Raw genomic sequence first — 27,375 nt, forward strand, 5'->3', positions numbered from 1 at the left:
GCACGCATTTACAGTTCTGATTGGTTATTTCCACCTGAATTCGTTTCAGGAACACACCATCACCAGCAGCTGGTGAAAGAATACGACGCGTAGAGCAAATAGATCCAGTAGCAGCCGAGGAAGAACGTGAACGAAGGAGAGCCCAAGCGGATAGAGAAAAATTCTCACCTTCCTCAGTTGGTTATACGGTAGCTCAATATGGACAACCGGGTAGTGTTACGATAGATAGGACTCACTCTCCGGATAAGTGAGTTACACGTGATTTTTGTATTACCGACAAGAAGTCTCTGATCCTGGAATTTTTTTTCTCGGAATCATATTCTTAAATTAGTCTCCAGTAACGGTTCAGTGTCGCTTCAATCGAATCTAACATTTTTTCCAGATATCCGGCACCACGATCCTATAATGGAACGCTTGATAAGAAAGAAAAAACTCGGGATGCTGTCAGTCCATCAACATACGGTTCCAAACAGGTGAATTCCGGAAACCATCCGGAAAATATTATAAATATTGGAAATTGAATTTTTTTTTCATCACGTCATCTTTTCAGAGGCCTGAATCTCCCGAATATTCTGCTGTGTATGAACGATTTGATAGAAAAAAGGATGAACCTCCTCCAACTCCAGCTCATGCTCCACATCCTGAACCATCTAGGGTGAAATCAGCTGAAAATGTGCAGGACAGACATAGGTAATGAATTTTATTATTATGAGAATTTAGAATAAGGATTTTATTACTAAAAATATTTTATTCTTATTCTTTTTTTCTTACGAACATTAAAGAAATATAATCCACATTATAGAGCTCGAAGTCCACCACCTGATTACGATACCGGGCCTTCTGTAATCCAAACGGTAGCAACATCGACTAAGGTGAGAAATTATGGATTTCAATGGCAAAAATTTAGTATAATTCAATAATTAAGGTTAAAAAAAATTCGCTTCAAAAACGTCAACAATATCCATTTACTCGGATTTTTCCAGAGATCTATTGCTTAATGTCGATGGATTCAAAGCGATTTTCTTCTTTACGTTTTTCTTCATTATTGGAGCGAGCCACTTTGCCCTATGATATTTCTGTGATTTTATTTCCGGAAGCAAACAAAAAAGTGATATGGAAACGTTCTCATTAAATGTTAAACTAAAATTTATGTACTTTGAATGGAATTTAGTTGTGCAACAGTTGCACTGTACACGAATCCATAGAGTGTGGTTTATTTTCATGGACTATGGTGCAGGTTAACTTTACAACGTTCGCTCCTACGTTTGTGGATATTTCGCTAGTCATACTGTACTCGTTAGGTGAATATTTGAACTAGACGAGGTTGTGGTATGATAGACGTTTGAAAACAATCAAAGAAAAATCACAATGGATTGCGAGAGCTGGGATTTCTCGCCGAAAAGTCATAGAAAGTGCGAAGTTTCGAATTCGAACAAGAAAACGAATAGTATTTTTTCTATTCTCCAGTATTTCTAGGATCTAGAAGTTAAACAACAACAATCTCACTTCCTCGAAACATTTAGGGTTTGATCTGACAGTAGCAGGAGAGATAAATAAAATAGAATATTTTTAAAAATAACCCTAATACTTTATCCAAAAAAGTGTCCGAGACGTCGATGCCTCCCCGTTAATTATAAGTGTAATATTTAGGATTTTTCTGGATTTTTTCTTGAGTCTTTGAGGTAGCAGAACTGCCTTCCAACCGTCTGGAATCTTATTTGTTGCTGAAAAGAAATAAAATAGCAGAAAAAAAGAGATTAAGTAAAATTAGAATTTGTGGATTTATTATCGCTATGCCCTAATTTCTTACTCAGAAACGTGTCGGCCTTTTTTGTTCTGGATATCTATCGAAACGGATTGGAGGGAGAAACTCATTTGTTTTTTTTTCCTCATCCATACAGCAGCTTAAAAAAAAATCAGTGATTCTCGGGAACAGCCCCTCCGTTTAGCTTATAAATAAGTCTGTCCTTGTTTTTTCTTTTCCAGCACTTTCGTTCACCTTTCCACCACTTTTTCTGCAATTACACTATCCGAGCATTGCATCAGAATCGCTTCGCAACAAACATTCAGTGAAAAGCAAAGCAGTTTTTCCAGGAAAAAAATTGATTCCTAGTACTTTTAATAAATTAAATCAATCGGGAAGGGTGATTTCTTTTCGTGTACAATTGCACATTTCAGAAAAAAATGTTTCAGGGTTGATTTGTTATAATTTTTTTAAAAACGGGATATGTTTTTTCTTTAGAATATTTTTTAAAAACAGCATAAACAGAAAAACATTTTTTTTAAAAAGGATATTGATCTGCCACGAACAAACTTTTCTCAGTTGAAGTCAGTAAAATGCAAATAATTAAGACATTAGTAGTTTTTAATGTCTGAAACACCATTTTTTCTAATACCATGCACTAAATAGGAATTGATTCTCAGGAATTTCATGTTCCTTCTTTTTTTCGAATTGAATTTTTACAATATAGTAATGAAATAATGTTAAGGAAATTTCGCATTTGTTTTTAGTGACAAAAATCTCTTTTTTTTAATGACAAGACAAAATTGTTTAAATTTATACCTTCTTTCCATGTCATATGACAGAATTCCCACCGTAATCCTTTTTTTTTCTTTTTCTGAAAGCATTAGGTGGTACTACTTTCAGGATATGTAACAAGTGGTTTAAATTTGTGGTGCATATATATTAGATAGGAATTGATTAGAGAAAGTTAATTAGGGAAAGGAAACTTCTAGGTAGAGGACACCTCTAGTGGTTGTTTTTTGTTAGTTTAATCAAAAAATGGATAAGTTATGGAAGTGTCCCCGAAGAAGACACTTAGGCTAATCCTTAAAGAGCTTTGATATCCGGAAAAAATTACCAGAAATGCCTAGAAATGCCTAAATTTTTGGATCAAAAACAGGGAAAACACATTGGTAGTATAGAGTCGATACTAGCACAAATTATAGACATAGCGCAGATGGTCTTAGATCCACGAATCCACACGAATCCACACTAATGAATGGATGTGTACTGATTGATGTTTGCGCTGGTTTTTTGTTATTGATAACTGCCTGCTACTATGAAACACAGTCATAGTACGAAGGATAGGATTCAGTAAGTAGTTATTCCAGACTTCCATCCAGACTTCCAGACGTTCAAAGATGGACACGGGTGGGGGGAAATGGGAAGGGAAATGATGGGGGCAGTTCTCGCGCACGTACACCCACACACACACACATATGTAGTGTGTAACATTCCTGTTAGTGTCCTAATTAGCTTGTGATGTGGCGACATTTTATTCCTCGTTTGTTCCTACTCCCACGCAAAACTGATTACGGTATTTTCAAATATATGTTTTCCATGTTTTCTCGAAAATTCCTAGTAATTTTGTCACAGTTATCCAGTAAAAAATTAATTAAAACAAATCATTACCCATTATTCCTTCCAAAAACAGCAACAATAACTGCATGAGGAGAAAAACGACCCTCAAAACTTTACTACTTAAGATTACTCGTTTAATTCGTGTTTAAATTCACCTAAAAAAGTTTTTAACAAATTTTTCAAACACCTCTTTCAAACATGTTATGGTACAAATTGTTTATTTGTCATCAAATAATTTTTAAAATAAGTTAGGGAGAAAATTTCTGGAACAGAGGAATTTTCTTTTCCTATGATTTACTGGGGAAGCAGTCGATAACAAATTGAATTCCAAAAAAAGTAGGATTTTCAAGATGGTATCCAAGAACAAAAGGGAGTTTTTAAGGATTAGAGGAATGATGAAACTGTTCCCTAACTTTCATGGAGTCATTTATCCTTAATATATTACTCAATAATTCCTTTAAATCCTAACTATCATCAAATATTTATTTTTTGTTACATCTTCTTCTCCAAAGAACAACCTTGTATGACCTTGCGGAACGAGTGGAAATAATTTTCTACGCAATACTTTCGTCACATTCGGCACTTTCGATTTATTTCATTTTGTTGAGATATTTGTTTATTTAGTTGTTTTAAGGGGAAATTCGTGATATTTACAGCATAAAAATTACTAAAGTGTAAAATTTCGTGTTAAATAACAAGTTTTCCACAAGTTATGTCTTTTTTTTTCTACAAGTTATATCCTGAAAGGTGAACAATAAAAGAGATGGATGAGACCAAATCCTAGATGTGACGTTTTCGTTATTCGAAATTAATCTAATATTCTTCGTTCTCTTAACTCTTTTAACTAGAATTTGAAAAGAAATCAAAAAAGGGCAAAAAATCTCTTCAATTTTTTTCCGATCCAGAACATTGAAAGGTTTTTAATTACAAATGCATATTTTATAACCATATCTATTCAGCTCGATAACAAAAGTTTTGTAGAAGGTACCAGTTTTTTTTATTGTCGACATATTGTGGAAAAAAATTGATGAACAGTGAAATCGAATTCGCTACATATGTTCAGTTTTTTGCGCTTTTTGAGCTTTTTTTAAAATTTTTGGCCCTAATTTTGAAAGAAAAAATATCGTTTATATGGATGATAGTAGCTCGTGTGCTTTTCTTTTTTTTTAAATTGGACAACCAGAAAAAAAAAGTAAATAAGTATTTGTTTAGCAAGTTAAAAGAATAACCTTTCTTTGACAAGAGGGAATCATATCAAAGCAAGCTTTTTATGACGTAAAAACAAGTTTTGTTGTCGTAGAAATTCTTTCCTTTTCTAGATTTTTACTATTTTTTTTTCTTTCTTCTTGTCATATCCTTCATATTTCGTTTTTATTAAACTTTCATGTTTCTCTAAAAGAATCAATCGATTATATGAAGGTGAAATTATTGGTTCGCTGATGTTTTGTTCGTGAAACATTCGTTTTTGTTTTGGTTTCACATTCCTTCTTTGTTGAATTCATGTATAAGGACGCGGACAACTATCGCTTTTAATCAAATTTCTCAGTTTTTCATAACGTTTTCTTCTTTGTGAAATACGACAAATTGTTAGGAAAAGTAATACGATTTGACAGTTAAATGAGGGGAAGAAAGAGTCACGAAAAAGAACCTGACCTGACTCAGTTGTGAATGTAATGTGTAATGAGTTCAATGTGCAACTTTTTATGCACATTCATTAAACTCGTAGAATTCTCACCTATAGAAAAAAAAGGATTTTTGCGATACTTCTAGGATCTAAACTTTACAACAATAATACCCCGGTATCCTTTGATTTCCTCGTTTTCTCTCTTCTACTGTTTTTTTCCCGTTACAGGAACCATTCATTAAGCGCTTTCTTTCCCGTTACAGGAATGATTCTTTCGCTTTTTTGAAATTTCCTTTGAAGTTTTTAAACAGAAAAATCACTTTCTCTGCAACAACTCAAATACAAACAGTTAGTAATAGTTTAATTAATTAAATAAATTTAAGTGGAATCTGTAATTAATTTTATAATTTAACTTTGGGATTTTTATACATGAAAAAGATGCTTGAACTTAGAAACAATATAAAAGAATATCCAAAACTATTATGAATACTAGAAGAAATTCTGATAAATATAGCAATAGAACTGTAGATCTAAAAATAGGGTACGAACCACTCCATGGCTAGTTTACGAAAATATTTGACTTTTTTAATTAATTTCTTTTTGTCATGAATAAGTAGTAAGAAAGGTGCGCTTCTAAAAATTAGTCTTCTGGAAATTTTCAGACGAATTTGCTTAACAGATTACTGCTATTAGTTCTTGGAAACATTCTAGGAGTACGGATTCTGATATTTTCGTCTATTTTTTTCTTTTGCAGTAAGTTTTGCCTGGATAAATAACGAGAAATCCCGATTTCAGGCTTACGACGAGCCATCGTATTCAGAAACAACTTCGATAACTCGAACAACCTACACGATCTCACCAAAGAAGCTGGAGAAAGACATTGAAAAGTTTGTTCCGCATTTTCATCACGGTTTTCAATCCTTGATTTGATTATTATGTTAAATCCAGGAAACCAGAAGTGATCCCACATCGTGGCGGTAGTCCTTTTGGTGAGAAACCAAAGAAGAGCGCTAAGGATGATCTGAGCTTTTTGAGGACTCAGTCTGAGGTGAATTCATTTAGTTCCGAGAAAATTGCTGTTATTTATTGCTTTTTACATATATACACTAATTGTAACGATCACTTTTGCATTTGTTTTTCTTCAGTTCATCGACCGTGGTGGCGCAATCCCGTCCTCATTACCTCGAAGTGAGGAGAAAAGTCAAATTTACGAACCGACAACAGAAAAACTGAAGCGGTAACTTGTTCGCTTGCCTCATTCACCACGTTCTTCCTGATTTCATCCATTTTCTTTCCACTTTTATTTTATCGAAGATCTATTTGGTAAATACAAAGAGTCGGACCGCAAAAAAACTACGTTAGTTTGGATCGAGATCTGGATTAAATTTCCAATAAAGTTCCAAATTGAGGACTTTCATTACTTAGCTAAAAGTTCTTTTTTCTTTCAAAATGGTGTAAGTTTACTGTCATCTTCTTAATTTTGTAAATGGTTACAAATGGTTGTTTTCAAAGTTAATTTTGCAAGTGAAGAGAGTTGAAAATTGAAATTTTGCAACAAATTTGCAAAAAAAAAAACGAATAAAAATTATGAAATTAAAAATAAAAATTAAAAGGAATAAAAATTAGAATAATGAATAAGCCATTTATTTATTATCTTATGACGTCATATTTTGAAGCTCACGTTCTCTGTTATCCAGAAATGAGGAAATAATAGCCGTCCAAAAATTGCGATTCTGGAATTTTTTAAAATCACTTTGAAATTCTAGTAAAATATTTACACTGCACATTTTTTCTCAAGAAAAAATTGACAACAAAATTTATGTTATAGGTTTTTTTTTTTCAATTTTCTGTAAAATAATAATTTATAAATTATAGAACAAGTGAATTATCACCAATGCCTCTGGCTGACGAGGCTCAACGTACAATGGAATATCTTCGAGTTCGTGCTGAGGATGATAAAATCCTGCAACAACACGGATACGGAAAGAGATCATCATATGAGTGAGTATCACAGCTCTTCTATCTGAAAATGCATTTTTTTCCTCGTGATATCCTTCAATTTCAGACCATCAATCGAAATCCAAGAACCAGCATCCGATATTCGTGATGACGTGATCGAAGTGGCTGGATCCAGAGATGATCTCACCACTGGTGGAAAACCTGCTGATGCGGTAAGTTTGCTTTGTGATATGAGCTCTTTCTTCCTTGTAGTTCTTCTTGTTTTAAAAATCCTTGGATTTTTTCTGAACGAATAATTTACAGAGCCCAAGAGTGCAAGCATTGGAACCAGTTGCTGAACTACCGCACTCACCAGCACCCTCAGCTAAATCAACACCTCATACAACGCCGAAAGCAAGCATGAAATTTAAAAAAGTAATTTTTATGATTTGAAAGAAAAGGTTTCAAAGTTACCGTCGCCTAAAACAGATCACAAGATTTGTATTTATATATCATTTATATATTTATATTATATATTTATTTTATATATTTATTTTATATTTTTATATTTATTTTTTGGATTTACATCTAAAAATGATTTTATTTTTAAATATCTCTGTGATTTGCGTTGTATTCACTTAAGAATAATGAAATTTTGAATTTTCTCAAAAATATAAAAGTTATTTTTATATTTCCTTTATCGTAGTGGAAGCTATGTACATGTATTCTCTCTAGAACTTTTGAAAATTTAGCATTTTTTATCCAGAGAAGTTTCCATAGTTAGAAGCACTTCTTTTTCAGGAAGGCAAAGAAGGAAAACCATTCGAATTCGGCAAGAGCAAATTTACCTCTAAGCATGAGGTGGTGAAACGAGGAAAAGACGTTGAGGTATACTATTTTGTTCTAATATTTTGATACTAATTATCAATTCTTATTTTAATTTATTGAAGTAGGTACCTATTTTGCCGCAATGTTTTTATTTTTTTAGATGAAATTACTAAATTTTGTTATCTTACAACATCCTCATTGGCTTCTGATATCCTTAATTGTGTCCCATTACAAAATCCATTTTGTATTTCTGGAAAAAAGTTTTCATACTATTGAATCTTTAAGGATTAAGTTATTTTATTACAAGAAAATCACAAATAACAGTTCATAGAAGTTTCTCGTCTTCTTCTTTTCCCAAATTAACTCTGATAATTTCTTATTTTGTTGCTAGGCTGATTTTGTTAACTGGTTACTATTACTATTGTCAATTTTTCTCTTCGACTAATAATTAATTTTCTATTAAAATTAACTACAATTATTAATTAACTAATTAATTAATTAATTTTCTAGGTGAAATTAGAGAATCTCAAACTTTCCAAGGAGGATACACTTCGTGTAGTTGTACTACGTGAGTGATGAATTTTTATTTGTACTAACTACGAGATTTATTTGTTTCTTCTTCTTCTTCTTCTTCTTCTTGTTTTTTTTTCCTCACGACGATTTTTTTCCTCGCTTTTTCAGCTCCAATGCGAGGTCAGGTTGTAGCGCCTGGCACTACACAACCAGAACTTGAAACGAAAGTAAAGAAAAGTGGCAACAAATACGAGATTTCCTTCAAACCAACTGAAGTTGGAACTCATAAGGTTGGTGAGGGGTTTTTTCCCTCAATTTTTAACTTCTTCAACCCGTAAACCCAAGTATGGAAGCAATTTTTGTAATTACTAGGCACATATATAAGAAATTTTTGACCTTTCTGTACAAAATTTTTCATCGTATCAACAAAATATTCTTTTTTTTATTTCCACATACGTCGTCATTTTTTTAAATGTGTTCATGATGTCTAAAATCCAAAATCCAGAAGTGGGACAATTATCCACTCGCTTTTTTTGTATATTTTTCTCTGATTTTTTGCAGAATCAGTAAAAATAACGGTTGAATACATTTCCTGAAATAAATTGTGCATGAGAATTGCTACAAATATCACTATTATTCTTCTGAAGCTTGCGAATCCTGGCACTTTCACAAATTTTCAAGTATTCGTCCGTTTCCTTTCCAGGAATAAGACAAATTTGATTAGAAAAAAGTTAAAATTCCATTGTGAACGTGGCAAAATTTGTTCCAACGCCTTTATTGTTCCTATAAATTTCTGTCAAGAAAAGTAAATAAGTATAAAATATAATAATATGAAATATAATTCTTATAAACTTCTGTCGTAATCCATAAAATCATAGTTTTTCCATTCTTTTGGGTTTTTTTCGAGGGATTGATTAGAAATACTTTTAGGTATTCGCCTACGTGAACGAGATCCAGCATCCACTTTCACCATTCCCAATCCGAGTCTATGATTCATCCGAAATTATTGTTGGCGAAATTCCAGGACGATCTAACCTTAATGATACTGTTGAATTTACAGGTGGGAGTTTCTAAAGAAACCTTTCTTTCGGTTGTTTCACTAAGGCGGTCATTTTAGTGGATGCTGGACGTGCTGGATTCGGGAATCTGGAAATGGCGATCAAGGATGCTGATGGTGTAATTATTCCATCACATGTTGCCCAACTGGAAAGTGGAACGGCGAAATTTCTTGTGACGTTTACGCCCACCTCTAAAGGCCAACATACTGTTAATATCACCTTTAACAAAGAAGTGCTCAAAAGTGAGTTCATTCCTTGCACTTAAATATCCAGAAAATCCAGTAACTCACGAGTTTTGATCTAGACTCACCGTTCGAAGTGCTCATTACCGATCCACCGGCGCCGTTAACCGAACCCGTTGATGGAACCGCCTCACCATCTCTCACTAAGAAAGAATTGAAAAAAGATAAGGAGGATAAAAAGAGAGAAGAGAAGGAACGCGCTAAGCGTGAAAAAGAAGAGAAGGCAGCTACGTTAAAGAAGGACAAAAAGGTGGATATTGGACTTTTCATAATTTTTATTTTCTAAAACTAAGCATCGTTGCTCTGGAAATGTTCCACTGAAAATTAATTTATTGATATTATTATTGATAAAAAGGTCTTTTTTGATCCACTATCATCCAGAAAGTGTTGTTTATTAATGATCGGAGGAAAAATTGTCGCTTAAGACTTATCACACATTTTTTCCGCTCCTTAAAAACGTTTCTTTGGTACTTTCTTGTCCATCCGGGATCATGAACTCCCAATTACATCTTTTCCTCCACCTCACTCCCTTACTTCTTCTCCTTCACTCGCCTAATGATTTTTTCGTCTATCATACACATATATCCAACTTATTCTTCCTAAGAGATTCGTTAATCCATATTTTCGGGCAGCACCTTGTGTCCTGCGTGGATCAATCGTCATTTAAAAAAAGAAGAGAAAAGACGGTTTAGGATTTCAAATATCACTAAGTAACTTCTTCCAGTTTTTCCACTTTCTACATCACTTGAATCCACTTTTTAAAGCGCTTAGTCGTTAGGATTAGCGCAGAAGTGAATTTACTGGAAATAACAACAATTCCATAGAATTTTATAAAAGCAATTTTCTAAATAAGTACTCTTTTTAACGTTTCCCTCCTCTATTACATAAACCTATTTTTCCTCCCTTCATTTCTAATTTTTCTTGTTTTATTTGTTTAATTTCCCTTGATTTTTCAGAGTAAACATAAGACCGTATCAAAAACATCAGTGACGAAAATCCCATCGCTTTCACGTGTTGGCCAACCGTCAAGCATTATCGTGGAAGTAGCTGGACAAGATCAACTGGAAATTATTGTTACGGGTACGATATCTGAGTACTGTATTTCCAAAAGATACTGTACTGTTATTCTCGGTTCTGTGCAATAATTCCGTTATGTTTGACATCGTACAGGTCCATTGTTTATTGTGTTGATTTTTAATAGTTTTGTTTCAGTGTTAGTTGTCCATGTAAAATATGTCAAGTAAGTTTTTTTTGTGCGTATTTTATGTCCCTGTGAGATAGTGTGTATGTACGAGAGATTAAAAAGAAACTATATAATTTGTGTGCTTTTTCTGTGACCTCAATGAGTACATGTTAATTTTTTTTTCTCAATTTAGATAATAAAAAAAATCAAATTGGAACCGAAATCATCGAAATTGAGCCTGGAGTGATGCAAGTAAACTTTACACCTCAAGTTGTTGGTAAGTGGTGGTCCCCAGATCCATGCTTCATTAGTTCACGTCGTTTTTTTTTGTAGAGAAAAAATAGCTGGATTTTTTTTTTCTTACAGGCGACCATGACATTGAGGTTAAATACGGTGGAGTACCAATCACAGCGATACCGTTCACATGTCGAGCGTATGATCCGACAAAAATTAAAGTTGGCACAATTCCAAAGGGACTTTTGGATAAACCCGTCTATTTTACAGGTTCCCAAGTTGTTTTCTACAAGTCTTTCGGAAATGTTTTCGGGGAATTTCCCGGATTTTGTTTTTTTTCACTTTCAGTGGATGCATCCGAAGCTGGTGTCGGTAACCTTGAGGTGGCCGTGAACGATGGCCGTGTACCTTCAATGGCCCATGCTTTGGGTCAGCATCGTTACGATATTTCCTTTGTACCAAAAGAAAATGCCGATCATACAATCACGATACGATTTAATAACGAGCCAGTACCAGGTACGTCTCCCGCAAATAACCTGGTAGTTTTCTGGAAAAGTTCCCCTTGATATCGTTTTCAGGATCTCCATTCACCTGCCATCTTGTATCCGCTGCCCAAGCATCCGCATCAGGACCTGGCCTCGAACGTGTCCCAGTCGATGAACTGACCGAAATTAAAATCCAGACAAATGGTTGGTTGAAATCGGGTCGTCGATGGATATTTTTGAACTTTAAATAAATTCACAATGGATTTAGTTGCCTCTGATGATGAACCTGAGGTACGAGTTCGCGATCCTCAAGGTAATGACCTTCCCGTAGAGGTTACGAATAATCGTCAAGACGAAACACTTTGGGTGGCCACATACGTTCCAAAGTGTGTTGGTAACCATCAGGTAAGGATAGTTTTCTCACGGATAACTGAATTTCTGTGGTCAAATTTTTTGTTTTCTGGAAATTTTTCTTGCTTTCAGGTTGATATATCCATGCATGGTGAACCAATTGCCGGATCTCCTTTCACTGCCAAAGCGTACGATGCGAGAATGGCACGACTTAGCCAATGTGACCAAGCGGTTGTCGGAAAACCGTGCACATTTGCCATAGGTTTCAGTTTTTTTGTCTCCTTATTTCTTCCTGAAACCCGAGCGAAATCATCCTAGAATTTCTCTTCAGATGCTGCACGAGCTGGAGCTGGTAATATGGAAATTATTGTATCCGTAGATAACCGTAATGTACCAAATTTTGTTCAAGCTGAGGGTCAAGCAAAATTCAAGGTTTTTCTTATTTATTTATTTATTTATTTATTTATTTATTTATTTATTGAAAACACTTGAAGGTGTGCCATAAAACAAAAAAAAACAAGATGGAACAGAGCTCACTAGAATCTCGCCTGAATTTCACGCAACAAGACTTTGAGATTCTGACTTTTTTGAGTTCATACTTTTCTCTGCTGGTCTTAGGATCACATTTATGGAATTTTACAGGTGTCCTTCACTCCACAAGAAGCTAAAGAGCACGTAATTAGTGTGCGTTTCAATGGTGTCAGCGTACCAGGTGAGAACTATCGCCATTTTTTTTACGCATCAACGAATCCTCAGTGCGCTTGGCGAGGATTTTTTTGCCCTAACTCGTTTCGCGCTCCTTTTATGTTCGTGTCCGGTTAAAGTCGGTTCGTAGGAGGCCTAAATTTATGCATATGCATATATCCAGGATCACAAACGGCCAAGTTTTCGAAATTGTACTCGTTTGTACAGGTTTCTACCGTGTAGGGGTGTATGCTTAGATTTAGACGTGGATTTAAATTAAATTATAATTATATAAATCATTTATTATTTTTTGTTATTATTCCCCGTTTCAGGATCACCAATGAGGTGTATGGTAGAAGGCGCTCCACCGACTGGCACAACTTCACTAACAACCATGGCACCATCGGTATCCACAGGTCTTACCGGAACCGCTATGGAACGTATGGAAAAATCATCATTAACGAATGACCTCAAACATGCACAGGTCATTTTTTTCACTCCTGGATCTTATCCTTAATCTCTGTTTTCTACTTACACGACTATACACACAACACATCGAACCTAGCCTAGCGAAAAAGATACATATCGACCCATTTTATATATCTACACATGTCTTGGAGAAAATAAACCCTGCTGGATACCGCAGCGATATTCCTCGATTTGCATCTCGTCCTCTCATCTTCCAGAAAATCCTCGTATTATTCTTTAGAATCCTTTCTTACAATTTTCTTCCCGAAATCTGCTAGGATATGTCCGACTTATCTCATCATATCATCCACATCCTCTCCTGCATTTATTCTACTCGTCTTTCTTTATTTAGTTTTTTTTTCCCCACATCCTTTGTTAGTACCCTTAAAATCTCTCGGAATTGAAGATAAGTAGGACAGACAGGTGGCAATTAATTGTTTCTCGCTTTTTTTGCTAGCCTTAGTTTTGTGGATTATTCTGTTTCTTTCATTTTGTTTTCTGGATCTTTGGAAATTATTGGAAATTCCATCTACAACCACATTTTTTATCGTAAAAACTTTATCTGTCGTCCTGGGCTATTATCGATCCATATAAAAGAGAGAGAACTCAAATCCTAAAGAAAACAGGAACATTTGATTTTACTAAAAAAAAATTAATCGATTTTTAAGACTGGCATCTTTATTAGTGATATAATTTCTCTTCAAAAATTCACATCTTACTCTTCCTACCCAACATTTTTCCTCTCTCTTCATTTCCGATTCCTAAAAATAATCCAAGCAGAAATTCCTATGTTATTCTATGTTTTTTATACGTTTGGTCTAAACTGTTTTAAAAATCCCGAAGCAGAAAATGTTCTGTTTTTGGTCTGTTATTCCTTGGAAGAAAAAAACTTCTGAAAATACCTCGAAAACTAGTTATGTGTGTGAATTTCCAATACTTCTATCATTTTTATACCGTAAAAAAACTATTTTTATGAGAAGAAAAGTATGTAGAGACAAATAAATCTAAGGATGTTTGCGCTTTCCACTTCACAAATTCAAAATAATAAATAAAATAATAAAAATAATAGAAAACGTTTTCTCATCGAACTAATCGAGATTGCATGAAATAAATGCAATAAAATTTGCAGTAAAAAAAAAATAAAATTCCATTTAGATTTCTCATGAACCGTACTATATCAGAATAATCATTTAGGTCGGACAAAAACGTGGATTCAGTATCGCCAATCCAGGTGGACGAGCTTCCGAATGCAATGTGGTCGTAATCGGTGAGTACTACTACGGTAAAATCCGGGCGGATGGTCACCATATCCTCAAGAATTGTGACGTCAACAGTGTCCATCCGCCTTTGTGCACCTTAACGTTCGTCGGTGTCCCTCGGTTTTACCTCGTTTTGTGGGTTCTCAATGGGTTACGTTCTTCTGTTCTGTGGGTTGTGTTGTGTTTGTGTGTGGGCGGTGTGTGTGTGTGTGGTTGCGGTCTATGTTATGTGGATGTCCATATGGTGCAGCTTCGGATGGATCTCGTACACCGGTAATCATAACGAAAGGAGAAGAAACATTCTATGCGGAATTCATTCCGACCGTTAAAGGTGTGTAGTGGCTTTCTTTCCTCTTTCTGGATCTCTTGAATTGTCTAATATTATCATAATTCAGGATCTCATGAAGTGAATATTTTTCTTGACGGTGAAAAGCTGAACGAGATGCCGATCCTGGTTCCGGTTCGGGCCGCAAGAGCGAAATTTCCCGCAGTGTGTTTTGTTGGGAAACGTTATTCTTTTGATAGTAAGTGTTCAAGATTTCACTTCAAAATTAGTTCATGGATTCATTTAGTCCCGCTTTTTTTTCTGGAATCATCGTATGTGTTTTTTCTTTGTAGTTGACGCTGACAACAAGAATGATGTACGAGTGGATATTCGAGATCCTCACGGCCGGTCTTTGCCCGTCCAAATTGAGGAGTTGCCAGACAGGATTGTACGAGCCTCCTGTCGCTTCAAGGAGGTCTGTATTTCTGGGATTGTTTGATATCAAACATTGAAGTTATTCTCCATCTTTAATGTAATTCTGTAAAGAGCAGGCTATATAGAAATTCCTGCTCAAATAGTAAAATTACATGCCTTTCTTTTTTTTCGATTTCTGAAAATAAAACTGAAAAAATCCGATCTTTTTCTGTTACTATTAACAGCTTTTAAATACGCAAAAATAGCAAATTATCTCACTAACTCCGTCCCTCACTACCTCATTATAAATAAAATCTTCTTCATTTCTTGTACGACTGTCCTTCTTTTTTAGAACATCCTAAATCAAGTCACCGTAACGTCCTAGATAATTACTCTTTTTTTTTAGCGGAGCGCAATTTCTTTTCTTCTTAGGTCATACTTGTTAGGTAGGTATTTTTTGCCCCATATCTGTAACATCTCTGTTCTGTCAATGTTTTCTCGATTTCGTATTCCTTACAGTCACGAATCGGTCAAATTCTTTAGTTCACAGTATTTTGGCTGCGTATGTCCTTGACGGCGGAAGTAGTACGATTTTAAAGTGATCACCAGCTAGAAATTGTTTGCTAACATGACGTCTTAACGATAGTTGCGATTTTTTTTATTAATTTTTTAATTGATTCCTTACCAAATTATTGATTGATTGGTTGATTTCTTGTTTAAATCTTTTAGGAGAAATTATTAGTAGGAATGATCCGACTTTCCAGGCTCTGACAAAAGCGACAACGCCAAAACGTTAGCCGTAATAAAGTTTGTTAACAATCTTGGCTGTTGCTAAATTGACTGTTGACAAGTATTAGTAGGATTAAATTAATTAATATTAATTATTATTAATTAGAAAGAGAACTATTACATTTGATTAATATATAGTGATTCAAAAATTCAAATTTAAATTCAAAATTTTAATGCGATGACTAAGATGTGAAAGTTTGCTCCTTGTTCTTATCGTGCGATAAATCCACAGGTCGGCACTCATCCGATCGACACATTCGTTGGTGGTCGAGCGATCGGCGAACGAGTGCTTCAACGAGTTGTCGACCCAGCGAATGCCGTACAACTCGTCTCGGAAGTGAAAAAAGAAGTGGTCAGTGAACGGGCCGAACATAAAATTCTTATCGTATCTGGTCTGGAAGAAGAGGTTGATGTAGCCGTACGAGGTGATAATAATACGTTTTTCTTGGATTTTTCCCCTGTTTATCCTTCATCATCTAACCGATATTTTAGATCGTGATCGTAGTTTACAAGCTGTCACATTAGTAAAAGTTTCTGACACGTTATGGACCGCTTCGTGGATACCTAAGGTGAAAATTTTTTGCTGGAAATGAATTGACGGAGAATTAGCACACTTCTTCTTTGTGTTTATAAGTCTCAAGTGCTCAACAACGATTAATTTACGATCAATGCGAACGATTTCCTGAAATACATCCATAATAGTTAAGATTTTTTGTTAAAGAAAAGAGAATTTCACATAAATAAACTTTAAACCGAACTCTTCGCTAGAACTGTTCATAACATCACTTTTCTCTCTCTTCGTTGCGCTGCATCCTAGAAATGCAAGACTTTCTTACCTCTCCAGAATTTTTCTACATATTTCTTTTTCAGAATAAAATCTCGTGAATACAGTTATTAGAATTTTTTTTCTTCTCAAGCTCTTTTGTTATTCAGTTTTGATCAGTTTTTTTTTGAAAAAAATATCATTTGTTTGCTGGAAAACACCCAAAAAAACAAAACACTGGGACTTTCGAACGTTATCCTTAAAAACACGTGGTTTCTTAGCACTGCTATTTTAAAAAGCTTCTATGACGCTTATCCAGTTATGTAGTTCAAAATTTTTCCTAACTTTTCGAAGGATATACATTCGCGAACCCAAAATTTGTCACAAAATTCGTTTTTTGTCGGATAGGAAGTATTGAGGTTTTAAATTCTTGTTTGTAAAATGTCAGCGATATTCTTATAATTCTTACGGCCACTTTAACTAGTATTTTTTTCAATAAAAATTATTTAAATTCGAATTTTGCTGCTCTGTTTTCTTTACTCCGAATTTTCAGATGGAAGGCGCACATGAACTGGCGATTTCTGTTGCTGGAATTCCAATTGCCGGCTCTCCTTTTGCGATACCAGTTCTGGATCCGTCAGCTGTTCGAATTATTGGTTTGAGAAACGATCGAGTTGGCGTTGAACAACAATTTAACGGTACTTTTTCTATAGAGGAATTCAAACGAATGGGAAATTTCTCAAGAGTTCTACTTCGAGATTTTTAGTTGATTATGTGAATAGTGGAGCGTTGTCAGCATCCGTAGAAATTCGTTGTGGATCAAATTCTGTACCATGCGGAGTGAAACGAGTAAAACCTGGTCTACTTATGTGTTCATTCACCCCAACTATTAGTGGACTCTATCAGATCGACGTACACATCGATGGATTAATTCTACCAGGTAAATCCATGATATTTATGTTGTTTCGACGTCATCATAGTGTTTTTTTAAAGGAACGGGACCTAATTTCTCTAATAATTTCCTAATTTTTCTCACAACATGGAAGCAAACAGTTTGTACGGAAAAATTTGATACATCTCAAAGCTAGACAGTGCTCTGACATTAAATCTGCTTATAAAATACGAATTCCAAGGATCTCATTTTCCTAAAGGGTCCCTGTATGAGCTAGAACTGTATTGTACCGTAGTACTACTACTTGTTGTTAAATGATAAATGGCTGGAGATTTTTGACTTGTATCCACCAAAGAGTATCCCTGAATAGGCCATTTATACACTACTGGTACAAGTTTTGAGAAAATTTGAGTTTCTAGGAGTTTGGATGAGCTTGGATGAGTCAAAATTGCGCCTCTCTCTAACAATTGATCTGTAGCGATCGATAAAATAATAATGGATGGAACAAAAGTACTTAATAGAGTGTTGTAAGAAAAGCGCGTACAGGAACCCTTTAGGGAATGAACTCCTTGGAATTTTTTTCCCTTTTTGAGTAGATTTATTAGTGTCAGAGCAGTGTCTAGTTTCGAAATGTGCCTAATTTTTAAATACAAACTATTTGGTTCCATTATTTGTCGGATTATTGATTGTTTAGAATGTCCATACGAGTGTAACATCACATCAGAGGGATCAGTTCGCGCGACTGGCGACGCATTACGTCGTGCGCAACGCGGCCGCATCGCTCGTTTTGAGGTCTCCCTCAACGACGCGACCCGCGGTGAGCTCGACGTCATGGTTTCAGGTGACATATCAATAACATTTCCTGGTTAACTTCACTTTTTTTCATGTTTATATTTTAATCTCCCTATTTCCAGGTCCCTGAACACTTCTTATTTTCTTTTTGCATGTTTACGTGTGTGCCTTCTGTGTTTTGTGTGTTGGTGCAGGGTATTCAAAGTACAGTAGGCAAATAATTCCGAGATCATATTTTTGTAGATCCCAACGGTGGCCCATTGCCCGTGCGCTGCTACCGACAACAGGATGACAGTTATTGGGTGGAGTTCACTCCGGAACAAACTGGTATGAAAGTAAATTCGGCCTCCGTCTTATTTTGCTTCACCTGAGGAGGAAACTTTTCTTAGGAACTCATACCGTCGAGGTAACTTTCGGCGATATACCGGTAGCTGGATCACCGTTCAAATGTGAGGTTGTCGATCCGAAAAAAGTCCGAGTTAGAGGACTTTCCGATGCACTACTGCTACGTCATGCTACTGTTATCAATGGTAAGCAGTATTACTGTGTAGGGACCATAAATTTTTTCAATTTTTGCTGGAAAACCTTCGATTTTCAGTCGATCGCAGACAAGCCGGTGCTGGTGATCTCACAATTGAGGTGAATGATCCTACGGGAGCTCCTCTGAAGGTTGAGATGCTGAAATCACCTGGCGGAGAGGATCGAGCTACGTTCCTACCGAATCAGACAGGTCCACACAAAGTGAATGTGAAAGTGGCTGGATTCCAAATTCCTGGTGGGTGTACAGATGATTACTTTAGTACCAAATAAAAAATAATAAAATAAAATAATAAAATATGTTTTTCTATCTTTGATTATTGTTTTTTTTGGTCGATGTTAGTGGACCTCATAAATGTTTTTCCTAACAATTATTTAAAATTACAAAAAAATATTTTTATCAGGTTATCCTCAAACCATACTCGTTTCTGAACAACAACAACCGAGCGTCTACGGTGCAGCCATAGATCATTCCATCAAAATCGACGAACCAGCCAGTCTTATTTTCGATCCGAAAGGAAATAGTGGTGGTCTTAAAGTGAATGTCGTTGGGCCTAGGGAAAATAAGGTTTGTATACAGTAACTTACCATTTTTCGTTTTGTTATAAATGAAGTGCATTTAAGGTTCGTCACAAAGTAATGCGACGACCCAACGGCACATCAGAAGTAGTGTTTTCGCCGGAAGAAGTCGGCACTCATATTGTACACATCGACTTCAACAATAAACCAATCGCCGGTGAGTGGATTTCGGGAGTTTCCTGAACTTTTTCCGACGACTATTCTCATCATTTCAGGAAGTCCGTTTACGGTACGTGTCGTCGATCCATCGAAAGTAGTGGTAAACGATCTTGATATGGATCGCGATGGTTCTTTTTTGTTGCGGCTTGGCCAGCAGAATGTTTTTGACGTCGACGCTACCGCTGCCGGACCCGGTTCGGATATTTTCAGTGATCCCGAAAGTCGATATTTTCTACTGAATTAACTTCTCTCACTCCAGGCAAACTTCGTGCGGAAGTTCGGAATTCCGAGAGTGTGCTGCTCGGTGAAGGTCCGGCCGTCGACGATCTCGGTTATGGAAAATATCGCGTGGCTTTCACTCCCAGACAACCGGGACGGTAAGAAACGTAGTCAGCTGAAAATTGTTCGGTACATTTTTTTTCGAAAAATATTCTGTTAAGGTACTCGATTTATCTTTACTGGAACGAATTACCTGTGGAAAATGCGTTCCCCGTACGTGCGCGATCATCCGAAGAACGTGCAACTACGTCACGTGAATCGTTAGCTCCAGTTACACACGTAAGGTGCGTCAGAATCTGATTTGAGCCCCTTGTGATTGCCTTAGGGCCTCAATACCTGGAATATTTTCAGGGATAAATCGTCTTCTTCAATCGATGACGATGTGTCACGAGTGATGGTTCGAGGTGATGGTTTGCACCGAGCTCAGCTGAAAGAACCGAATGAATTTATCGTTGACGGCAGCGACGCATCACGAGGTTCGTTTCTTTTACGAGTTTGCCAGGAAACCTTGGATCTTGTTCGGAAAAAGAAAGATGAAACAGCTTCAGAAGGCCGGTTAACAGCAACGTTATTCGGGACGAAGGCTGACGTTCCTGTTCGGGTGCAACAACTCGGACATAATGTCTATAAGGTGTGAAAATTCAATTAAAAAAATTATTGTCGACATGAAATAATTGAAAAGTTTCCCTCAGGCCACGTACACTCCGCTCACTGGAGGAAGCTATGAACTTCACATACTCTGGAATGGCAGTCATGTCAAGGGGTCTCCATTCAAGGTGGATTTAGTTTTTTTTTGTATAGATATGATAATAATAATAATAATAATAATAATAATAATAATAATAATAATAATAATAATAGTAATAGTAATAATAATAGTAATAACAACAACAAAAATAAAAATAATAGTAATAATAGTAATATTAATAGTAATAACAACAATGAAAATAGAAATAATAATAATAATAATAATAGTAATAGTAGTAATAATAGTAATATTAGTGGTAATAACAACAATAAAAATAAAAATAAAAATAATTGTAATAATAATAATAATGGTAATAATAATATCAATAATAATAATAACAATAATAATAATAATAATAGTGGTACTAATAATAATAATAACAATAACAATATTAATGGACAAAATTGGAAAATAAAATCAGCATATAGTTTCCAGAGGGATTAATTAAGCTCTGGATATTGACAGGTCAGCGCCGATACTGCCACCTCACCTGCTGAACTGATTTCGGTTGACAGTTCTTCACTAAAAATTGGCATAATTAATGATGACATCAAAACCCTCATTGATACCCGAAGAGCAGGACCAGGTATTAAAAAATTACAACAATTTTTTCCCGAACGCTACTCATATCAACAATTCTTAGGACAATTATCGGCTCAATGTATGGGACCAATAAAATTGGCATATTGTGAGCTATACGATCATAGAGATGGGACTTACACGTTAAGTGTAAGACCAACTGAGGTATGAATTGAATATTTGAGGGAAGTACTGTATAATTTATCCATGATTTTGTGCTTCAGGTAGGAAAACACACATTGGTCATCAAATACAATGATCAACATGTTCGAGGTAGTCCATTCCTCATTCATGTATCGTTGCCTCCGGATCCATCAAAGGTTCGAGTGTATGGGCCTGGAATTGAACATGGAATTTTAAGCATGTGAGTTTCATATATTTGTTACATTCAGTAAAATTCAAATGATATCACTTTTTACAGGTTCAAGTCAAATTTCATCGTTGAGACGAGGGGTGCAGGAGCTGGACAGCTGACCGTACGAGTTCGAGGTCCAAAAGGAGCTTTTAATGTTGAGATGCAAGTAAGTGTTCCCGCATTTTAAACAAATAATTTTAATAATTTATAATATTTTGAAGAGGGAAAAGAAAAATGAGCGAACAATCCACTGCAAATATGAGCCAAAGGAGCCTGGAGATTATCAGGTAAGCTGAGTTCTATCATTTTCCTGCCTTCTAAATGTTGTCGCGAATTTTCATTCTATCGCTTCAATTACAATTTCCTGTCACTTCCGCTTGGAAACGGGATTTCGCTCACGATTTGAAATTTCCAGAAATACTGCATCGTTCAAATTACCGCACCTAATCTATCCTTAATTTTCAGGTTGAAGTGAAATGGCATGGCGAACACGTACCAGGAAGTCCATTCCTTGTGATGATTGTGGACACAGAGCAAGAGTTGTCACGTTTCCTACGAGGAGAAGCACCTTCACCAACTCCAGCCACTCCATTTGTGCCTCCAGGATGGGTTGGACCACCGCCAATGTTTCCGCCACCAATTGGTCAACGATACGGACCACCACTGCCAATGGGACCACCGATGGGTCCGCCGATGGGCCCACCACCACCGGGTGCTATGATGCCTTTTAATGGTCCACCACCGCCTCGGCATAAAGCTAAATATCATTGAAACATATTGTATTTGGTACATAATGGCAGTGGTAGTTAATCAGTAATGACATATATAGTATACTGAGATTAATTGTCTAGCATATAATGTCAGTTATCCAGGTACAAAAATAGTAATCCCGAAAATTTCGTCTCATTAGTGGACGTCGATTTTATGGTAGTCCTTGTCAGCACCGATGTGATATGGCTCAAAGCACCGCTACTTACGTGATAATCTTGCTAACTAACTTCTAAAATCTGCCGAATAACAATGAATGCTCAGATTTATATATATTTTTTTCGTCTAAAAAATCGTTTAGCGCGGTATAAACTTCTCTTATGTGTTATACATATATGCTGGCCTTCATCTATTATTTTTTTCTCACTTTCTCTCTCGCTCTCACTTGATCATTCTGTTCACTTCTTTTCTTCTTTTTTTTTCTCATCTTCATTTAGCTTGTGATAAAATTCTCTTCTTCATTTTTTTTCTGTTCATTTCACCTGTGTTTGTACTTTTCGTAGGATTATTTTGTCGATTCATGTGTTTTTTTAGTGTATTTGTACTAATCGCTACGCTGTCATCGACATTTTATGAGTCTCCTGTTTTTTTTTTTTGATACTTCAGAGCTGTTTTTTTTTCTTTCAATATGAATGATATATTCTAGTATTAAAGTTCTATATAAGTCACATTAAAATTTCTTCATAAAAAAAAACTGTTGTTAATCAGAAGTATCGGTTATCCCAGAGAATAGAGAGTACTGTAACAGATTTTCTGATTTTCTAAAAAAACGTACCTCTTTTTTTGCTTTCAAGTGAATGTGTAAAATATGTACAGAAGAATTCCAGTCAGGTTACATTCCAGAACTTTTGACGATACTGTCATGATAGATTATCGTCTACATCTAGGATCTGTACATTGATCATCAGGTTCCCCGAAGAAAGTATAACATACATACGAGTGACGTGGTGAGGGACCATCATATTTATTATCAAAAAATAGAATTGTTATCTAGTGCTTCCTAGAAAGCTGAAAAAAATATGGGATCCAGAAATTTCCAGCAGCATTATTTGAAGGAGAAAAAGTCGTGTTGAGACTTCATCTTCGGATAACGCCCAACAACATGAGAAAAACTAGGATTTTTGCTATATGTAAGCGAGTAGGCTACTAGGTTACTCTACTTCCGTGAAAATATCATGTTCTTCAGGATAAATAACACCGGGAAATCTTCCTGAACCCCTTTGAAAGTGCCAACAAATCAGCATAAGGATAGAAATCGAAAGTATAAACTCATCACCGAAACTGGATCCGTCGTTTAAACGGTAACTGCTCACTTTTATTGATACCATAATTTTTTAATCAGAGAAAAAACACCACAAATTACAATTTTATTTATTTACATCAGCATATTTCATTATCAACACGGAATTTACATATATATATAGAGGCTACATATGTTGTTGTTTTTTTTCTAATTGAAAGTTTTCGCTTGGAATGTGCGTGAGCTTCCACCAACTCTTAGATTCACACGGGGACTATCTTGTTGTTCCATGACGGCAAATTCCTCACGGGTCCCATCATCCTCCGAAAAATCAACGGCAGGCTCGGATTCTTGCGATAAATTATGCCAAAAGCAAGCTTTCATATTCTCAAATCGATCATAACAAGCCAAATAAGTGAAATCCAATTGAGTGACATTTCCTGGACGTTGATCACAGAATGTCATACACTAAAAATGTCCATAATTTCGAGATTTCTGGATAGTATATGGATTTTTCTCCAGACTTACTTTGTATCCAGCTAATGTAGTTGCTACTCCATTTCTGGCACAACATTCCCTGTGATCTCTTCCTTGAGCAGCACAGTACTGCATATCAGCGGCCGCTTGCATTGGGCATGAATCTTGCTTGAAGTACATTGCCTGGAACGATCCTCTTTCCTCTTTTTCCTACTTTTTTCTCCCCTCTTTCTCCTTTTTTTCCTCTTCTCCTTTTTCCTACATCGAAGGGGATTTTTTTTTCGAATTTTGCCCTTGATTTTTATGCAGTAATAATGTAGTAAAAAGGAAATTCACGGTGTTCAACCAGTTCCCAGTGAAAATCCACGTTTATTCATTGAAAACTCGTTTTAGACGCCGGTCGTTAGCTTTAAGGAAACAGGAATCTCGCTTTTTTTCACGAAAACGAAAGTTTCATGATGCAACGAAATCGTTCCGCATCCGAAACAAGAAGATTTTTTCCCCTGGAATTACCTGTAGAGCAGCTTTAGTGTAAGTACGGAACGAGCATTTGTTCAAACATGAATCCGGAAGATTTCTGTCTATACAGCATGACATGAATTTTTCGTCGGGTGTGGCTGCTTTCTGGAAAAAAAGTACATATTCGTGTAGTGGAAAGTTAATTGACAGAAGTAATCCAGAAAGGTAAATCCACCTTTTCGCGACCGTCTACTGATAATGTTAGCGCGGATGCAGCACGAGCTCTAGCACGATAGCAACCGTAATGACCACACGAATAACCACCTCCGCATCCTGAAAATTAGTTAAAAGTCATATAGAGTTGAAATCCATAGAATGAATGAGTTAAATGCTGAATAAACAATCCAGTAGATTTTACCTCCAGCGCAAGCAGGTGGCGGTGGTGGTGCACAACCACCTCCACAAACTCCTGAAGCAAAGCAGGCAGAAGAAAAATCCACGTATACGGCTAAGAGTAGGAGTGACGAAGCCAAGCTAATTTTGGACATTTCTAAAACTTTGTTTGGAGTAGTGCGATGATAAACGCCGCAAGTTTAGAGAAAAAAACGAAGTGGATTTCTGGAAAAATTATCCAGCATCAGACCAGGATTATATAGAGGATAGGATGAAAAGCTTCTAGTAGCTAAATGATGTCGCAGACTTTGTTTTTGTCTGAGTAGTATGTCTGGATGGTATGTATGACGGTTTGTTACGTGGTGGGTCCCCTTTTATACTACCCCGACGAGACGAGGGGGGGGGGGCACGGTCGGTCGTCGCCATCGGGCCAGAATGGCGGCGTGTAACACGAATCTGAGTCACCTCAAGAAACTTTTCATTGCGATGGCATAAAACTCGATGAAAGCTTCGTCAACAACCTGTATCAACGCTGATATCCATGTGAATTTCACTTTTCTATCCTAAAATGTCCTTGAATTCCAGAAGTGAACGAGAATTATCTGAGAAAAAAGTCAGCGAAGCTTCCGAAAAAGAAAACATGGAAAATTCTTTCAGTGAACTTTGAAAATTTATTTGTTTATTTATTTATTTATTACGCTCAAAGGCGTGCCCAGAGTAAGAGGCAAGGAATGAATACAAATAAACAATGGAAAATCCAGCAACGAGAAAAGAGTAGAATGAGAATAAGCAATGAAATAATGAGTAACAAAAAATAATCATTTTAGAACTAGTCTTTTAGTTTAAAAAAATAGTTTATAAAGAATAAGGCCACTTCAAAAGCATCCTCTTAGAAAGGCTAAAAAAATTTGGCTATTTTTGAGCTGTCTTTGGAGTTTGGCCCACCAAAGGTACCATAATCACAGTGCCCGAGGGGGAATTTTCATTTAGAAACGTGGCGAAATAAAAACTCAAATACAAGCAGGTTCCATTAGGGAATTTTCAGTTTCCAAGCAGCGCTAGAGCCTTGTAACTTTAATGTATTTTCTAAAAAAATTTCTACAGGTATTGTTTGAGTTATAGGTCCTACATGGGCTCAGTAGGACTTTTGTAAGCTTTTTTTCTGAACAAAAAGGAAATTTATTAGCTTGCTTATCTTTTTGAGATTAAAGTCGATGAAATATTTTTTTCAAAAATTATTTAATTCGTTATTCAACTTTGACAAACATTGAAGAATTCAGAAGCTGTTGTTTCGTTCCAAATCTATAAAATATACTTTGATATGTAGGAGAATAAATCAGATGATTTAGTTTCTTTTCAGTCTTATTATTTCTTTTTCTATTTTTCTTCCTATTTTCACTTGTTAAGTATATTGATTGATAATAGCAGATTGATAATTCATCTATTTTTAACTCTGTTTGCTCTAAGTTTTGAGATATCAGTGAAAATAATTGAAAATATAAAATACTGGACCGTCACTCAGTGTTACTTTTTTCAAAAAGATCCTTACTAATTGAAGCTATAAATCCAACAATAAACTCTAAATTAAATTCCTTACTATTCATGACTATTCGGAAATAAGAAAAATACCATCAGATAGCTCTCCTCGAACTATTCCCGAAAATATGTTCATTATTGAAATTTATTGGCAAAAAAATCGCAAAAAGCGGAAATAAATAATTTAAATATTAACATTAAATATTTTAATATTGAATAAGTAATAAACTAGTGGAATAAATTAGTAGGATGAAAGAAAAAATACAAGAAGCGTCTTTACTCCGACTATAAAAATAAAATCCTATGTTTTCAACTTTACTCTTTGATCTTCTTACATTCTGCCGCTCTCCTTGAACATCTAACCAAATCCTCGCTTGCAGATAAGCCAAAATTCATTGTTAAAGGATAAAGTGTTTGGTGTTGTTCTTATTTTTTAAAATCTATTTATCCTGTCAAATAGGACTTCTTAGCAATTAATAGTCCTCGCAAGAATGATAGCCATAGTTGCCCTGGAACGGTTTCGAACCATCGACCATTACAGTCTTGGCGCCCTTACCACTGCGCTATACCTGTGTCATTGTTAAATATAGTCAAATCATTAAAATACCAAGGATATTCTTGACTAATTTACAAACGATAGTGCTAAAAATCCTTGTTAGGCATCACTCGCTGATCTGGCCTCATTTTCCTCACTGTCTTCCAGTGATTCCTGATGGCTCGGGATTTACGTGAAGCAACGTCAATACGTTCCCGTATCAGAATTCCCGTTCTATCTACCTCAATGTCTTATCGTGTGCCTCACACAACGTATCGTCATAGGTATTGAGAGGTGGGTTTTGTCCTCGAACCGAACTCGTTTGCCATAGTATTGTCGTCACTATACAACGCATGATAGCTTTACACCTCCATCGGGCTTTCGACAAGAAAACCCGTGAAAGAACGGTAGTGGAACCAGTGGAATGAATCATACAATCACCGCCGCTCATTACGTAAATGTTTTGTATCGGCATACGGTTAATGTGATGAGGAACGCAAACGGTTAATTACGTAACGATGACGTAAGATATAGCGTAAAAATACGTTTCAAACACAACCAGTTCTTCTATTTGTTCTCACGTCA

At 35.7% G+C, this 27,375-nt stretch overlaps 2 protein-coding genes across 5 annotated transcripts in view; one reads left to right on the forward strand and one right to left on the reverse strand.

The window, feature by feature from the left end:
• The window catches only part of RB195_021229 (uncharacterized protein), a gene marked incomplete at both ends in the record, with an annotated part of 59,467 nt that extends 37,314 nt beyond the window's left edge, over positions 1–22,153 (forward strand). For 2 of the 4 annotated variants that reach the window (XM_064207858.1, XM_064207857.1), the window contains 52 exons: positions 50–247; positions 383–473; positions 551–690; positions 803–872; positions 5,784–5,875; positions 5,937–6,036; positions 6,134–6,225; positions 6,864–6,989; positions 7,054–7,159; positions 7,251–7,361; positions 7,728–7,814; positions 8,265–8,322; positions 8,436–8,557; positions 9,198–9,327; positions 9,385–9,567; positions 9,630–9,817; positions 10,524–10,647; positions 10,944–11,027; positions 11,117–11,254; positions 11,333–11,500; positions 11,563–11,673; positions 11,738–11,874; positions 11,953–12,082; positions 12,152–12,252; positions 12,463–12,532; positions 12,837–12,988; positions 14,167–14,239; positions 14,482–14,562; positions 14,627–14,755; positions 14,850–14,971; positions 15,932–16,124; positions 16,192–16,268; positions 17,016–17,160; positions 17,229–17,402; positions 18,049–18,171; positions 18,390–18,473; positions 18,536–18,676; positions 18,745–18,921; positions 19,088–19,251; positions 19,308–19,419; positions 19,478–19,615; positions 19,681–19,798; positions 19,862–19,984; positions 20,052–20,176; positions 20,249–20,331; positions 20,393–20,476; positions 20,914–21,034; positions 21,092–21,192; positions 21,252–21,391; positions 21,449–21,548; positions 21,604–21,669; positions 21,848–22,153. In XM_064207858.1, the coding sequence (XP_064063737.1) occupies positions 50–247; positions 383–473; positions 551–690; positions 803–872; positions 5,784–5,875; positions 5,937–6,036; positions 6,134–6,225; positions 6,864–6,989; positions 7,054–7,159; positions 7,251–7,361; positions 7,728–7,814; positions 8,265–8,322; positions 8,436–8,557; positions 9,198–9,327; positions 9,385–9,567; positions 9,630–9,817; positions 10,524–10,647; positions 10,944–11,027; positions 11,117–11,254; positions 11,333–11,500; positions 11,563–11,673; positions 11,738–11,874; positions 11,953–12,082; positions 12,152–12,252; positions 12,463–12,532; positions 12,837–12,988; positions 14,167–14,239; positions 14,482–14,562; positions 14,627–14,755; positions 14,850–14,971; positions 15,932–16,124; positions 16,192–16,268; positions 17,016–17,160; positions 17,229–17,402; positions 18,049–18,171; positions 18,390–18,473; positions 18,536–18,676; positions 18,745–18,921; positions 19,088–19,251; positions 19,308–19,419; positions 19,478–19,615; positions 19,681–19,798; positions 19,862–19,984; positions 20,052–20,176; positions 20,249–20,331; positions 20,393–20,476; positions 20,914–21,034; positions 21,092–21,192; positions 21,252–21,391; positions 21,449–21,548; positions 21,604–21,669; positions 21,848–22,153 (6,409 nt within the window). Of the gene's footprint in view, positions 1–49; positions 248–382; positions 474–550; positions 691–802; positions 873–5,783; positions 5,876–5,936; positions 6,037–6,133; positions 6,226–6,863; positions 6,990–7,053; positions 7,160–7,250; positions 7,362–7,727; positions 7,815–8,264; positions 8,323–8,435; positions 8,558–9,197; positions 9,328–9,384; positions 9,568–9,629; positions 9,818–10,523; positions 10,648–10,943; positions 11,028–11,116; positions 11,255–11,332; positions 11,501–11,562; positions 11,674–11,737; positions 11,875–11,952; positions 12,083–12,151; positions 12,253–12,462; positions 12,533–12,836; positions 12,989–14,166; positions 14,240–14,481; positions 14,563–14,626; positions 14,756–14,849; positions 14,972–15,931; positions 16,125–16,191; positions 16,269–17,015; positions 17,161–17,228; positions 17,403–18,048; positions 18,196–18,389; positions 18,474–18,535; positions 18,677–18,744; positions 18,922–19,087; positions 19,252–19,307; positions 19,420–19,477; positions 19,616–19,680; positions 19,799–19,861; positions 19,985–20,051; positions 20,177–20,242; positions 20,332–20,392; positions 20,477–20,913; positions 21,035–21,091; positions 21,193–21,251; positions 21,392–21,448; positions 21,549–21,603; positions 21,670–21,847 lie in introns of all 4 variants that reach the window. The other 2 variants (XM_064207855.1, XM_064207856.1) reach the window with 2 other exon arrangements.
• Positions 22,154–23,600: 1,447 nt separating this feature from the next.
• RB195_021230 (uncharacterized protein) lies at positions 23,601–24,874 on the reverse strand (the record flags this gene model as incomplete). Its single annotated transcript, XM_013451727.2, has 5 exons — positions 23,601–23,858; positions 23,919–24,050; positions 24,381–24,491; positions 24,562–24,659; positions 24,745–24,874. The coding sequence occupies 5 exons, from the start codon at positions 24,872–24,874 to the stop codon at positions 23,601–23,603; spliced, it is 729 nt and encodes a 242-aa protein (XP_013307181.2).
• Between the last annotated feature and the right edge of the window lie 2,501 nt (positions 24,875–27,375).

Source organism: Necator americanus, chromosome X, assembly GCF_031761385.1.
Source record: "Necator americanus strain Aroian chromosome X, whole genome shotgun sequence".
NCBI classification, from domain to species: Eukaryota; Metazoa; Nematoda; class Chromadorea; order Rhabditida; family Ancylostomatidae; genus Necator; species Necator americanus.